General features: G+C 62.4%; 1 protein-coding gene across 1 annotated transcript; it reads left to right on the top strand.

Annotated features, from left to right (window-relative positions):
- Positions 1-5,836: 5,836 nt before the first annotated feature.
- Positions 5,837-12,815, top strand: LEFTY1 (left-right determination factor 1). The gene is made up of 5 exons (XM_078440575.2): positions 5,837-6,754; positions 8,788-10,007; positions 11,017-11,263; positions 11,571-11,813; positions 12,098-12,815. Exons 2-5 carry the CDS (start codon positions 9,758-9,760, stop codon positions 12,453-12,455), a joined length of 1,098 nt encoding a protein of 365 aa, XP_078296701.1. The 5' UTR covers positions 5,837-6,754; positions 8,788-9,757; the 3' UTR covers positions 12,456-12,815.
- Positions 12,816-15,137: the final 2,322 nt, after the last annotated feature.

Below are 15,137 nucleotides of genomic sequence, written 5' to 3'. Positions count from 1 at the left end.
CGGTTCGGTGGGAGACTCGCGTGAGGTCACCGGTCAGTGATTTACTCGATCTGCACGCCCGGAGCCCCACGGTGTGTGGGACACCAGAGCGGCGGATGTGACCCAGTCTCTTCCTCCCCGAAGGGCCTTCCGATCTGGTGGGGGAAGGAGACGTGGAAGGACGGCCGTAAGTCCGTCCCTCCGGGCGGTCAACGCTCAACAGGCGGTAAGAGCGCCGGGAGCGGACGGCAGGTGCTCGCGAGGAGCCCGCAGAGGCGGTGACACTGCAGATTGGGCCTGAAAGATAAGGGGACCTTCCAGAGGGAAGAGGTGCCTGTGCCAGGCGGGGACTGCCCACCGGCACTCGGCGTCGGTAGCGTCTTCCGCGTGGCAGGCGTCCAGAGCTGGCGTGGCACGGCTGTGGGACCCCACGATCGAAGGTGGGAGCACCCACGGGGGTTTTAAGCAGGGGGTGGAGGGCGGGCCTATTTCCACTTAAGAAAGGAGACTGCAGGGGCGCCTGGGGGACTCCGTCGGTTGGATGTCCGACTTCGGCTCATGTCACCACCTCACGGTTCGTGGGTTCGAGCCCCGCGTCGGGCTCTGTGCTGACAGCTCGGAGCCTGGAGCCTGCTTCGGATTCAGTGTCTCCCTCTCTCTCTGCCCCTCCCCCACGCTCGCTTGCTCTCTCTCCCTTTCAAAAAATAAATAAGCATAAAAAAACTGTAAAAACTGAATTTAAGAGGCGCCTGGGTGGCTCAGTCGGTTATGCATCTGACTCTTGATTGCAGCTCGGGTCTTGATCTCAGGGTCATGAGTTCAAGCCCCGTGTCGGGCTCCGCACTGGACGTGAAACCTACTTTAAAAAAAAGAGTTTGTGTGATCACTGTGCACATAAGCTGCCCCCACCCCCCACCCCCAACAGGCTTCACCCTGTGTGCTCAGTAAACACCCTCACTCGCTGAGAAGGGGCTCGGTGGGGACCGTGGGCAGGTGAGGGAAAGCAGGGGCCGAGGCCTCCCGCTCGGCGACTCCCTTCACTGACCTGCCAGATCCTGCAAGGAGGTCAGGCTTGTGAGAAACGACCGAACAGCGGCCGCCGTCCTTGAGCGCCGAGTACAGGTCGCGGCCCGGCCCGGGCCCTTCACGCCGGCCGCCCCGAGCCTCACAAGCCCGGGCCTCGTCTTGGTCGCCCGTCTGAATTGGTTGCCCCGTCAAGTGGGCGTCTCGATCCCCACTTTTACAAGCCAGGAGAACGAGGCTCCGGGTCGCCCAGGGCTGTGGTGAGCCGCAGTAACTTAGAGCCCGAGAGCACCCACTCTGCCGGGGGACCCCACCTCCGAACAACACGTGGGGGCAGAGGCCGAGGCCCCGGGTGTGGACGCACTAGCCTCAGCGTAACTTAGAGCCGGGTAGTTAGGACTCTGTGCACATCCGAGTGAGGACATCAGAATATCCGTTTCCTCGGACTGTATAGAGAAGTCCCCCAGCCCCCGGAGGGTTTCAGCAACGAAAATCCCCTGTGGGCACCTACGCGACCTCGTTTTGCCTCAGTCACCTCCTTAGAGGCCGCACCTCTGAGTACAGTCACGTTCTGAGATCTGAGGCTTAGAGCTTCCGCCCATGAATTCTGGGGGACACCATTCAGCCCATAACACGCAGAGTCTGGGGAACAGGGACGTCACAGGGAGAAGGGGAAGAGAAGGACCAGAGAGCAAAGGGCAGGCAGTCTGGGGAGGGGCGCGGGGGTGCGGGGAGCTCGCAGGACGAGGCGGAGGAGAGGCCTGGCCAGCGACAGAGGCCACAAGTGATCCGGGTGGAGGGAGCTGGGCTCCGGAACCAGAACCCGGGGGAGTGGGGAGGCTCGCGGCAGGCGAAGGTCGTGGCTGGAGCGGCTGCCTCCACCTTGCAGAGTCAGTCATCCGTCCCACCAGTGCGGTCATGGGGGTCACCTCTGGCCACTGCCGGTCGGGGCTGTGGTGTCTCCCGTTCTGTTCCTTTGCTGTCCCCAGGCTCCCCATGTCTGGAGTCTCCCTACAGCTGTCCCCGCTCCGGAGACACCAGAACATCTCCTGGGACCGCCGCTAGCCTGCTCATGTCCCCTCGGTCCCCAGTGCTGCAGGGAAGGGATTGCACCATCACGCACACACACACACACACGCACATGCACGCACCCCAGCGGATGCTTCTGTTTCACTCAACTGCTGCTCACACAGAGCGGACGCCTCTCGCGGAAACCTCCAGCTGTAAAAAGGGACTCAGAATGAAACAGAGACACGTCTTGGATGATTCCTGACCAGGGCAGACGGCCATGGTCTCGAGCCAGCGTCGCTGGAGGGACGTGAGCACACGCAGGTCGAATCCCTCTTGTCCCGAGAGGGCCCTGGGCTGCCCAAGGTCACACAGCTCACTGGTCCCACCCGTGCCCCCTCGAGGCTCCCTCAGCCACCCCGGGGGCTGTTGTCACACCGGCCCTCAGGTGCCCGAGACTGCTCCCCCTGCCTCCCACCTCCCCCGCAGCCTCCTTCCCTTCCAGGGCTCAGGGCAGGACACTGGAGCCCCGCACGGGGAACACGGAGCCCTGGGGACCGGCCCTCCCTCACTTGCCGTGTCTCTCCAGTTTTAACTGCAGGGGTGAGGCTTTCTAACTGGAGTTTTGTTCTCCCGCAGGAAAGCCCCGTGGGCCCACTGCACAGAGCATGGGGGGCGCGTGGGGCTCCGGGGGCCTGGGGTTGGAGACGTGGGGGGGGGGGGGCGTCCCATGACCGAGACATTTGACTCCAGCCTTGACCCTCCATTAGCAAGGACCTCAGCAGGCCTTAGTTTCCCCGTCTGTAGAACAAGGAAGCTTGCCCTCAGAGCCTTTCTGGCGGCTCTGAGCCTTTCCATACCTGCCTGCCCGTGACCGTGACCACAGCCCCCGCCTGTGGCGCTCTGCACTGTGCCGGGCTGGGGTCTGGGTGTTTCCTGCTGTTCTGATTCTGCCCTGTCCTGTGGGGCTTCCCTCTCCCCACCCCATCCCCGCCAGTGTGGCCCCCACTAGATGCACAAGGTGCCCTCCTCTTAGGAGATGCCCTGGGACCGGGGGGCCGGGGGGAGGGCCCCTGTGGGCTCCCGGGTGGTGGGGCCAGAGCCTCTCCTGGGCCTGGGGAGACCGCACACCTCAGAGCTATTTTCCGGAGAAGGAAATGAAGTCGGGCTCACCTCCTCAGTAAGGCTCAGGGTCAGCCCCACAGCACAGAACCAACTGGGGCCCCTGTGCGGACCTGGGGCCCCGCTCCTTGCTGGGACCGGGGTCCCAGGCGGGTGCAGAGACTTCCCGGTCCACAGCAGGGCTCGCTGCATGAGGAACGGCCCTGCCCTCATGAGCCTGGTGCTCCCGGGGCTCCGGGGCAGGTGGGCCACAGCTGGGGAGCTGACGACCCTTCCCGGTCCCCGGGAGGCCATCCTTGGCGGGAACCTGCAGCCTCTCAGGCGGACGAGGGTTTGTGCAGGGAGAAGCCCCCCACCCTTCGCTCTCTCCTAGTGCTTTGGAGCTGGATGAAAAATCGAGTTTACGAAGAGACGGAGATCCTGAGACGTTCACCAAGTTCACACAGAGCTAAGACTCCATCTTGCCATTCGTTACTTCATTTATGCAATCAACAAATATTGATCGACTATCCAGCACAGGGGGCTGGCAGCCATTCTCCCGCAGGGACACAGCCGTGAATGGGCCGGACAAAGTCACCGAGCCGTGGTGTCTACATTCTAATGCGGAGTCGGTCCACAAGCAGTTAAACAAACAGATAAAGAAGGTGATTTCAGATAGCACCAAGCAGCAGGAAGAAAATAAAGCTGGATGATAAGAGAGACCTTGATGGGTGGGGGCAGGAAGGGACGCACAGATTTTATGCATGGGCAAGAGAGGGCTTTCTGAGGACGTGACGTCTGATCTGAGTTCTGGTTGATAGGAATCAGCTAACCCTGCCAAGGTCAGGGCTCAGCACCTTGCAGGCAGAGGGGACGGCTAGTGCGAAGGCCCTGGGGTAGGACCGGCATGGTAGGTGTGCGGACGGTAAGAAGGCCCACGTGACCGGCTGTCGAGGAGCAAGTGGGGAACCGTGGGCTCAGAGGCAGCGGGGTGAGCCTGGCCCAGGTCAGCCTGGGCTTTAAGATATTTGAGTTCCATCCAAAAGTACAGCAGGAAGTCATTGGAGGGTTTTTGCTTGGTGGTTGTTGTGTTTTAATTGACTTGATTTTTTTTTTTAACGTATGTTTATTTTTGAGAGAGACAGACAGAATGGGAGTGGGTTAGGGGCAGAGAGAGAGGGAGACACAGAAACAGAAGCAGGCTCCAGGCTCCGAGCCGTCAGCACTGAGCCCGACGCGGGGCTCAAACTCATGAACTGTGAGATCATGACCCGAGCCGAAATCAAGAGTCAGATGCTTGGACCTCCCAGGCGCCCGCATATATTTTTAAAAGTAAACTCTACCCCTGATGTGGGGCTCTTACTCACGACCCCCAGATCAAGAATCATTTGCTCCACTGATGGAACCAGCCAGACACCTCTGTGGCTTTGCATTTTGGACTTAGATCTGTGATCCGTTTTGAGTTAATTCGGGAGGGTTTTAATTAATAGAGTACCTCTGATTAAAGTTTGTCTGGGATTCCTGTGGACTGTGGGGGCGGGGAAGGCAGAGGAAGGCGGCAGTCACAGCCTCCAGGACGAGGGATGGATGGTTGGTTCCAGATGGTCACCCCCCAGTGTGGGGGGTCGGGCCAGACGCCCCCGCAGCCGGGAGGAAAGAGAAGCCGGTTCATTCCCTGGCCTCCTGCCGTGTGCGGCTCAAGGGGGCCCTTCTGGCCCGGGGTCAGAGACACGGTGAGTTGCCTTCAATACAGCAGGCTGAGTGTGGACCCAGCACGGGGACCAGTGGAGACAGACAGAGGGCCACTCTCCCAGACCTGTTAGCCCTCTGCAAACACAGCCCCTCTCCCGGATGTGGATTCCACTTGGGTTCAAGAGTTTTGCTGGGGACGTAAGACAACGGGGCAATCAAACAGAAGAAAGCCACTGTGGACAGGGACATTGGTCACGGGGGGGTCGGCCCCCACGTTTGTCATGCACGGAGAGGGGCCCTGCCCCCCAGGCTGTGGGTCTGGGCAGAGCCGGGCCTTCTGTGGGGTCTGCTGGGCGGGGAAGTCATCTCAAAGCCAGACCTGCTGTCCCCCAGGGGAGGAGGGGGCATTGGGGTGGGGAGAACGAGGAGACCCTCGACAGCTCTGACTGAGGGCCTGCAGTTGAGGACATTTGGGGACTCGGGGCGGTGAAGGCTGGAGCCCAGGAGCGGCTTCACGTCGGCATCACCCTGTCCCCTCCTTTTCAGGGCCAGCACTGCTGTGGGTGCCCCAGAGATGGCCCGAGGCCCGGCCCCAGGTGCCCTGGGCTGTCCCAACCCTGCCGCCCTCAGCCTCCCAGACCCCGGGCCTGGGGCCCACGTGGCCCCTTGGGGTCCTTCCAGGATGGCCGGGGTCCACAGGGCCGCCCTTGCCCGGGGCACCCTCTGCAGGAATGGAGACCCACGTTTCAGTTCGTCCAGCCCCTTCCCGGCAGGAGTGAGTCCTGGGCTCTCCTCGTTGTGCCGTCCACGAGCTGCGTGTCATCCGGCGAGTTTTCTACCCTCTTCAATATGTCTCCACCTGTAAACTAGGAATTATGTCCTTTTTTTTTTGGCAAGGAACGTCTTGGGGTTAATTGACATGTCAACAGAGTGCCCATCATATACATACAGTAGGCGCTTAATAAACAGGAGGAGTCTTTCACAGTGCTAATGTTCACAATGTTTTACTTTAAGAAAGTTAAGTTTGGGGCGCCTGGGTGGCTCAGCCAGATGAGATGAGAGAGGCAGAGCCCCACAACTACGGGGTGGAGTGGCCCCCTGAGTCTGGAGGCTTCCTTGGGCCAGAAGCTGTCTTGGAGGGGGCACCGCGATCTGGGGGGCACGTCTGGGGACAGGGGTGGGGTGGCCCGGGTTGTGTCCAAGAGCAGTGGCTGGAGGAAGGAGGCCTCCCGCAGCTGCGGAGCCTCCTTTGGCCCTTTTCTCTCCCTGGGGACAGTTTGGGACAGTGTCACTTAGTTGTCTGAGGCTGGAAGTACCTGAGGGGATGGGGGGGAGGAGGGACCGGACTGGAGGTGGGGGCCATCAGGTCAATGTGGGGGTCCCCATGTCCCCATATTCAGAGCCCACCAGAATCCCAGGGAGGCTGGCTTTCCTGTCCCTGAGCTGTCCCACCCACACCGTCCTCCTGCCCGTGTGACCCAGGCAGGCTCGGGGCTCCCACACCACCAATGCGGCCAGCGGCTGACCTCTGGCGGGTGACAAGGGGCCTGCAGGGCTCCTGGCGCCCTGGACTGGGACTGCTGGTGTGTGGGGAGGACCCCCCCCCCCCCCCAGTGCTTGTCCTCTGTGCCCCCCGGAGGGCCGCATGGGGACCCGCACCAGCCTCCGCGCAGCGGTGCACGGTGGGCGCATGCGTGGTTGCACGGGGACCTCCCTCCCCACCCCTGCATCTTCCTCTGGCGCTGGGGCAGGGGGAGCCGCTGGAGGGGGCAGGGTGGCTGGGCCCCAGAGGGCTTGGAGCTGGTTCCTCGCCAGCTCCCACGGGGCCCCCTTCCCCGCAACTTCCACGCCGTATCTGACGAGACTGTCTTTTGCTCTCTGTGTCGCGGGCCTCACTCCGCCCAGAACAAAAGCAGGGAAGCTCTGGTAGGACCTGGGATCGGTGACACAGGTAGGACAGGTAGGTCACCAGCGAAGGAGCCCCGGGACAGGCAGCGATCCCGGCGGGTGGATGGGCTCCCTCCCCGTCGGTGAACCACGGCCCGGGTCGAGAAAACACCCAGGTGGTCGTCTGGAGGACGAGCATCGGTTCCGGCCCATCTCCAGGCTGTGCTCCCGATGGCGGCTGTCGCCTGCCGCCTGCTGGTCTCTGTCCACAGCGCTCTGGCCCGCCCTCCTCCCCATCCACCCCTCCTCAGTGCAGACGCTGCCCTCCCTCTCCCTTCTAATGACCCAGAGGCCCAGGGCTCAGAAACTCCAAACAGAACGATCACTGTTAGGCGGTAGGCCAGCGCAGACGGCTCCCTTCCTTCCTTCCTTCCTTCCTTCCTTCCTTCCTTCCTTCCCTTGTTTCCTTCCTCCCTTCCCTTGTTTCCTTCCTTCCTTCCTTCCTTCCTTCCTTCCTTCCTTCCTTCCTTCCCTTCCTTCCTTTCCTTCCTTCCTTCCTTCCTTCCTCCCTCCCTCCCTCCCTCCGTCCCTCCCTCCCTTCCTCCCTCCCTCCCTTTTCTCTTTCTTTCTCTCTTGGGGAGAGTTGTCAGCAATAATACTCTCTTTTTTGACTACCCAGTAAAAAACGTTCAAAAACAAAAATGCCCACAGAAGCCAGTCTCTTTCCCCAAATCTTGCCCTGAAGAAGGATCTTCTGGAAGCCATGCATCTCCATAACCCTCTCTTCCTCCCTCCCTTTCTCTTCAATTAATTAAGCAAATATTTATTGATGACTTGGCTCCTTCTCTGTGTCCTGGGGACACCTGTGGGGACAAAGAGGCAGCTGACAGGAAAGGAAGCCCAAGTGCAGCGTGGGGGCCCAGGGGACGGGAGGCACTCCCTGCAAAGCTGTGTTTAGGAGCCAAAGGGTGCCCCACTGCCCATTTTGGGGGATGCACAGTGGGCACTCTCACCCCGGCACAGCCTGGTGCCTCCCTTCCCTTTGGGGACCTCACGGTTCTCCTTCGCCCTCCCCACACCCTGGGTGGAAAACAATGTGGACATTTCACAGAGGCTCAGAGCAGTTGAGGCCCTTGCCCAAGGTCGTAGACTGTTAATGAGAGCACTGAGGGGTGCCCGGCCTGGCCCCTGACCTTGGACAAGTTCATCACCTGCCTGTGTGTGCTCTCCTTATCTGTCAGATGGGGGCATTAACAATGTGTATCCTGTGAGCTCATGGGGAGGGGCTTAGGAGCCCGGATCCACATCAGCTCTCCTTGTCTGAATGCAAAGGCGTCCTTCCAGAAAGGCTCTACTGGCCTCACCCAGCTGACTAGCAGATAGCTGTCAGAAGGGAGGTTCAGTGACTCAAGAGGCCACACAGCTCGTGGGTGGCACAGCGAGGAGAGCCCAGGACTCACTCCTGCCGGGAAGGGGCTGGACGAACTGAAACGTGGGTCCCCATTCCTGTGGAGGGAACCCTGGGCAAGGGCGGCCCCATGGACCCCGGCCGTCCTGGGAGGGCCCCACGGGGCCACGTGGGCCCCAGACCTGGGGTCTGGGAGGCTGAGGGCGGCAGGGTTGGGACAGCCCAGGGCACCTGGGGCCGGGCCTCGGGCCATCGCTGGGACACCCACAGCAGAGTCGGCCCTGAACAGGAAGGGACAGGGTGATGCCGACGTGAAGCCACTCCTGGGCTCCAGCCTTCACTGCCCTGAGTCCCCTCTGCTTCTGAGCCCAGGTCCGGTCGGGCTCGTCCCCCAGCATGGAGGCCGAAGGTGACCTCCGAGCCCACGTTTTCCCGTGGCCCTCACGTGGCAGCCTGGACTCTGGCTGGGGTCAAATCCTGGCCCGAAGGGGCAGAGGGAGGTGGTGGCTCCCACCGCCTGCCCAGCCCGGCCCCCACCACCCATCTCTCCGGGACGAGCTGGGTGCCAGGTTCGCTGCCCACATCTCAGGCCGGTCCGGTGTCCCCCACGGTGCCCTTGGCTGGGTCCAAACAGGCCCTCAGGCATTGGCACTGATCCCTCATTCCCTCACCCCCCTCTCCTCCCTCAGGACACAGGATCTGGCCCCAGGGCCGTTGAGCATCTCTGGCCCAAGGGACCCTGTGCAGGTGGAAGCCAGACTCCCGCCTCCGCATCACCACGGATGGGGCTGCCGCGGCCCATTGTAACAAATGTCCCAATCCACACTGGCTTTCTGGCTGCCAGATTTAGCAAATCAAAGTATAGGACTCCCACTGAAATCCGGACTTCAGATAAACGGCAACTAATTAGTGAGTCTGAGTATGTCCCCCCTCGGTTTCTGGCTCAGAAGTCGGAAGGGGCCATGGATTGGTTTCCCCCCTCTAATGTCTGAATCCGTGAACAGCCAAGAAGAGGGGGAGGGAGGGTCCTTATTGGACACCCACCCATCGGTGCTAAATGATCATAGGTTCCCTGGCCTGGGAAGGGTCCCCGGAGCAGGAATTTCCAACCGGGGACAGCCCAGGATCTCAGCAGTCCCTACCACCCTGCGAGCATCAGGCCGGAGGCTCATCCCTGCACCAGAACTGGTCCTTGATCCAAGAGCCCTGGTGGCGGGCAGGCACTCTACCTGCAGCCAGCAACTGGACGCCAGGGCCACACTCCGGTCGGTTCTGTGACTGGGGAGACTGGAAACGTGGCACAGAGGAGACGCCTGCTTCTTCTCCAGGAGACACATCTGTGAGGTTAACGGCAGGTGGCGCGAAGCAAGGCAGGGCCTCCCGGCCACCATGCAGATAGCAACAGCCAGCTGTCCACAGTCCAGACGGGCCTCTGTGCCCTTTCCAGACGGCCCCCTCCTCGAGGCCCAAGGACCGTCTGGCTGCTGAGCTCCCAGGAGGTCCGAGGGGTGTGACCTCCTCCCTCCACCCGGGCCCAGCTCAGGGCTGCCTATAAAGCTGGCCCAGCCCGGCCCTCCACACACCGGGCTGGGACCCTCGCTGAGCCTCCTCGGGGGACGCGTGTGCTCTGACACCCGCCCCCCATCCCCGGGCGGCACCATGAGGCCCTTGTGGCTGTGCTGGGTGCTCTGGGCGCTGCCCCTGACCGGCCCCGGGGCCGCCCTGACCGGGGAGCAGGTGCGGGCCAGCCTGCTGCGGCAGCTGGGCCTCCGAGAGGCGCCCGTCCTGGACCAGCGCGACGTGGAGGGGCTGGTCACCCCGGCCCACGTGAGGGCCCAGTACGTGGCCCTGTTGCGGCGCAGTCACGGCGCCCACTCCCGTGGGAAGAGGTTCAGCCAGAGGGTCCGAGGTGAGGTCCCCCTCCCGCCACAGCCTGGTGCTCGTTGGGAGTGGGGAGGCTGAGGCCGGCGGGCCTGTCCCGGGGCGGCCGTCGTAGGGTGGGGGGGGGGGAGCTCCATGGGACTGTGAGCGTGGCTGCGTCCGGGGCCCTGGTCTCTGTCTGCACCAGGGGCCCCACTGGTAGAGGCGAGGCAGGAACGACACCCTTGTGGGTGCAGAAGTCCCGTGGGAAGAGGGGAGACAGAGAAAGGGGACTTGGGGCTAGTGACAGGGAGGATGGCCTTGGCCGGTCAGGCGCCTGGAGGCCTGGGGACGAGGAGGCTGGTCCTGAACGCTCTGCAGAGCTGACCGCTGGCGGCCACGTGGCCCGTGGTCAGGTGGTCCCACCGTCAGCCCGGAGCCTCAGGCGTTGGGGACACGGGGCCTGGTGCCTCTGGGGAACAGGAGCTGGCGACAGGCCCCAGGCGCCTCTTCCTCCGGTTGGGGACATTTCACTGGGCAGGAGCCCCTCAGGCAGGGAGAGGAGAGGAAGTCGGGGCTCTTGCCCTCCCTCCTGGAAAGGCCACTCTCGGCTGGTGACCACAGATTTCCACGGTGGCTCTCTGCCTCCCTCTCTCCGCTGGCCCTCCCACTTTAGCTGAGCGCCTTCGCCTGAAGAAGGCTGCGTGTCGGGGCGCCTGGGGGGCTCAGTCGGTGAAGCGTCTGACTCTCGGTTTTGGCTCAGGTCGTGATCTCGGGGTTCGTGGGATCGAGTCCCACGTCAGGCTCTGCGCTGTCAGCACGGAGCCTGCTTGGGATTCCCTCTCTCCCTCGCTCTCTGCCCCTCTCCCTCTTCACTCGCTCTCTGTCTCTCTATGAAAATAAATAAATAAACTTAAAAAAAAAAAAAAAGGCGGCTGTGCAGGTGAGGCCCCGCCCCCACCTCTCCCTGCCTTCCTGGGGGATTCTGCTCACTGGCTCTGGGCCCCGCGCCCTCCCAGCGGGCCTGACCTGCCTCCTGACCCTGCTCCCGTCCCCAGAGGTGGCGGGCAGGTTGCTGGCGGCCGAGGCCTCCACGCACGTGCTGGTGTTCGGCATGGAGGGGCGCCTGCCGCCCAACAGCGAGCTGGTGCAGGCCGTGCTGCGCCTCTTCCAGGAGCCGGTCCCCAAAGCGGCGCTGCGCAGGCTCGAGCGGCTGTCCCCGCACGGCGCCCGCGCCCGCGTCACCGTCGAGTGGCTGCGCATCCACGAGGACAGCTCGAACCGCACCTACCTGGTGGACTCCAGGTGGGGAGGCCGTGGCCGGGCTGCCAGTGGGGAGGGGAGGTGATGGGCGCGCAGGTGGGCCCAGCAAGGCAGGGTGGGTAGGGGTTGGTGGGGGATTGGGGGGTAGGGCTGTTGGAGGGGGGAGGGGGCGGGTGGGCCCCGAGGGGGGGAAGAGGGAGGGGGAGGGGGCTGGAGGGGGAGAAGGAGAGGGTGGCATGTGGGCCTAGTGTGGGGGAGGGGGGAGAGAAGGGAGGGAGGGGGGGGGCAGGCTCCCCCCAGGGGGTGTCCCCAGCCCCAGCTCAGGCCCCCGTCTCCACGGGTGTCGCAGGCTGGTGTCCCTCCAGGGGAGTGGCTGGAAGGCCTTCGACGTGACCGAGGCCGTGAACTTCTGGCGCCAGCTGGGCCGGTCTGGGCAGCCGCTGCTGCTGCAGGTGTCCGTGCAGAGGGCGCACCTGGGCCCGCGGGCCTCGGGCGCCCACACGCTGCTCCGCTTTGCGTCCCAGGGCCAGGAGGGCACGGGGCAGGGCGAGCCCCAGCTGGAGCTGCACACCCTGGACCTCGGGGCCTACGGGTAGGCGCCTGTGCCCTCGGGGGCCCCCCCGAACGGGCGGGTTGGCGTGGGGTCTCCCAGGGGCGCCGTGGGAATCAACGGACGCGGGGTTTCCCCCCCGTCCCGGGACTAAGGTCACGTACTGCGCAGGGTCTGGTTATTGGTGGTTCCCCGTCCCCGGCGCAAACCCCAGCCTGTGCAACGTGACCGGAGCTGGCGGTAAATCTCCCTCCCAGGTGCCCCCCCCTCCCCCCCCCCCCCCCCCCCGTGACCTCAGCTGACCTGCGCCCCTCCTGTCCCCGCAGAGCTCAGGGCGACTGTGACCCCGAGGCGACAGAGGGCGCCCGCTGCTGCCGCCAGGAGACCTACGTTGACCTGCGGGGCATGCGGTGGGCCGAGAACTGGGTCCTGGAGCCCCCGGGCTTCCTGGCCTACGAGTGTGTGGGCGCGTGCCAGCAGCCCCCGGAGCCCCCGACCTTCAGGCGGCCGTTCCCGGGGCCGCGACAGTGCGTCGCCTCGGAGACGACCTCGCTGCCCCTGATCGTGGGCGTCAAGGAGGGTGGCAGGCCCAGGCCCCAGGTGGTCAGCCTGCCCAACATGAGGGTGGAGAAGTGCAGCTGCGCGTGGGACGGGGCGCCCGTGCCCAGGAGGCTGGGGCCTTAGGGCTGGCCGTGGCCTCCGATGGACTTGCCTCTGTGTGCATCCATGCATCGGGACAGCTGGGGACTAAGGACTGCTGATGGCTAACGCTGGGCAAATCTACTGAGCTCAGAATTCGCTTCCTGTGTCCATTCAGCTCACCTCCTAATTTTTCTGCCCAGGGTCACGACTCCCGTGCTTTGCTCTGGTCATTCACTGCACATCCCAAGCACTTACCTCTGTCAGTTCCCAAACTGTCACTGTCTCCTCGTCCCCTCACTGGGTCTGGGCTAAGCTCTGTGGAAAGGGCTTACGTGGTCCAGTCAAGTACGGGTTATGCATTTCCAACCCGGATTGTAAGGGCATTATCTAATAAACAAATGAAACACGTTTTATTCTGTATTTCTCTATTTTCCCCGGAACCCCAAGGGAACAGAAAGTTCTATAGAGATTAGGTCAACCTGCTTAGAAAATCAAGGAAGGAGCCGAGCAACACAGGAAGCTAGGATTGAAACACATTGAGCCCTGTGTGTCTGTCCTCTTACAATCGAAACAGACCTCTTTTTGTCGTGGTGGACGCCTTACGGTTCGGGGCACAGCAAGCCGGCTTTGTTTCAATTCTACTTCCTACAAAATAAAAAAGTCTGTGATGAAAATCATCAGTCGCACAAGCCTGTAGTTCACTCCTTTAGATTTAGGGGCACATGAGGGGAGCAACTGTGGAAAACGCTGGCTATGACAATTTATTTTTATTATTTTTTAATGTTTATTTTTCAGAAAGACAGAGACAGAGCGTGAGCAGGGGAGGGGCAGAGAGAGAGGGAGACCCAGAATCCGAAGCAGGCTCCGGGCTCTGAGCTGTCCGCACAGAGCCCCAAGCAGGGCTGGGACTCAAGGACTGTGAGATCATGACCTGAGCCAAAGTCGGATGCTTCACCGACTGAGCCACCTGGGGGCCCCAGACAATTTAGAATGCCCAGATTATAGGGGCTGTTGTGACTTTGTCGCAGGATCCCAGCCAGGACACCTTAATTCCTAGCCGGTCTGCACAGCATTAATTAGCTCTGAATTCCACACTCTGAAAACCCCTATTTCCTTCCCCATCAAACAGAACGATTCCTGACTCCCATATACTTACTGGAGATTTAAGGAAACCGTGTTTTCCCAAGCACCCCTCATACTGTCTGATCCATAACAGGGGCTGTGGTTAGTTACCTCAACACACCGTCTCACCCATTTGGCCTTCTCTTGATTTTGAAATAAACTTAACCTACTGAAAATAAAATTTAGAAATCCCTTCGCTGTGAAGTCAAAGACCCTGACGTTTCTTCTTTTCTTTTTTTGGTCAGTGGGTGGCTTCACCATTCTAATTACAAAGATTAGTTAGAACCAGGCACTTGCTGGGGCGCCTGGGGGGCTCAGTGGGTTATGCATCTGGCTCTTGATCTCAGCTCAGGTCATGACCTCACAGTTCTTGAGTTTGAGCAGGGCCTGGGGCTCTGCGCTGACAGTGCAGGGCCTGCTTGGGATTCTCTCTTGGTCTTTCTCTGCCCCTCCCTGTCTTGTGCACGTGTGCCCTCTCTCTCTCTCTCTCAAAATAGATAAACTTAGAACCAGGCATTTCCCTGGACCCTTCAGCACAGACCAGGCAGGTGCTGGTGGCATTAATTGAGGCAGGGAGGCAGTGGGGACATGCAGGAGAGGGGTGTGAGAGGAGGTCTGATAAGTCTGGGGAGGTGGGGGGGGGCAGACATCCAGCCAACACCCCCCACCCCCATCACCTTGGGGGGGATCAAGTGTGAGGCTCTGGGCAGCGGAGGTAAGAGCAGGAAAGGATAGATGTCCACAAACTTGCAGGGTGGAGCATAGGGGCTGAGCGGACGGGGCTAAGTGGATCAGGGTTGAGTGGACCAGGGCTGAGGGCAGAGGCTGAGCGGGCTGGGCTGAGCAGGCCAGGGCCAAGCATACGGGCCGAGCGCAGGGGCTAAGTCGACCGGACCGAGCGAACCAGGGCTGAGCGGGCCAGGGCTGAGCGCAGGAGTGAGTGGACCGGGCGGAGGGGACCAGGGCCCAGCGGACCGGGGCCAAGCGCAGGGGTGAGTGGATGGGGCCAAGCAGACCAGGGCCAAGCACATGGGCCGAGCGCAGGGGCTAAGTCGACCGGACTGAGCCAACCAGGGCTGAGCGGGCCAGGGCTGAGCGCAGGAGTGAGTGGACCGGGCGGAGGGGTCCAGGGCCCAGCGGACCGGGGCCAAGCGCAGGGGTGAGTGGACCGGGCCGAGCGGGCCAGGGCCAAGAGCAGGGGCAGAGCGCAGGGACTAAGTCGACCGGGGCCGAGCGGACCGGGCCGAGCTCAGGGGCCCTCTGCAAACTCCAGGAAATAACTAGTGGGGGCGGGAGCGGGGTGGGGAGAAGGAGGAGGCCAGATGGGACGGAAAAAACCCCTCAGGGAAGCAACAGGAGACACCCGGACCCCAGCCCAGCGCAGGGAGCCACAGGCCGGGGCTCAGGTCAGGGTCACGGTGATGAGTAGGGAGATAAGAGAGCGCCTTTATCGCTGCAACCACAGGAGGCCGGGGCTGCAAGGGCACACGCCATCCAGGTCTCCCTCCCCAGCGGGTCCCCTAGAAGGGCCCCAGGAACAGCCGCCCCCGCGCCCCGGGACCCCTGGACCTGCGCCCCCTCCCCCCGCGGGGCGGTCCCGGG

The sequence above is a fragment of the Panthera onca genome, chromosome F1 (genome assembly GCF_046562875.1).
Source record: "Panthera onca isolate mPanOnc1 chromosome F1, mPanOnc1 haplotype 2, whole genome shotgun sequence".
In the NCBI taxonomy this organism is placed as follows: Eukaryota; Metazoa; Chordata; class Mammalia; order Carnivora; family Felidae; genus Panthera; species Panthera onca.
Note: the sequence above shows the minus strand (reverse complement) of the source record. Positions and strands in the feature narration are given on the sequence as shown.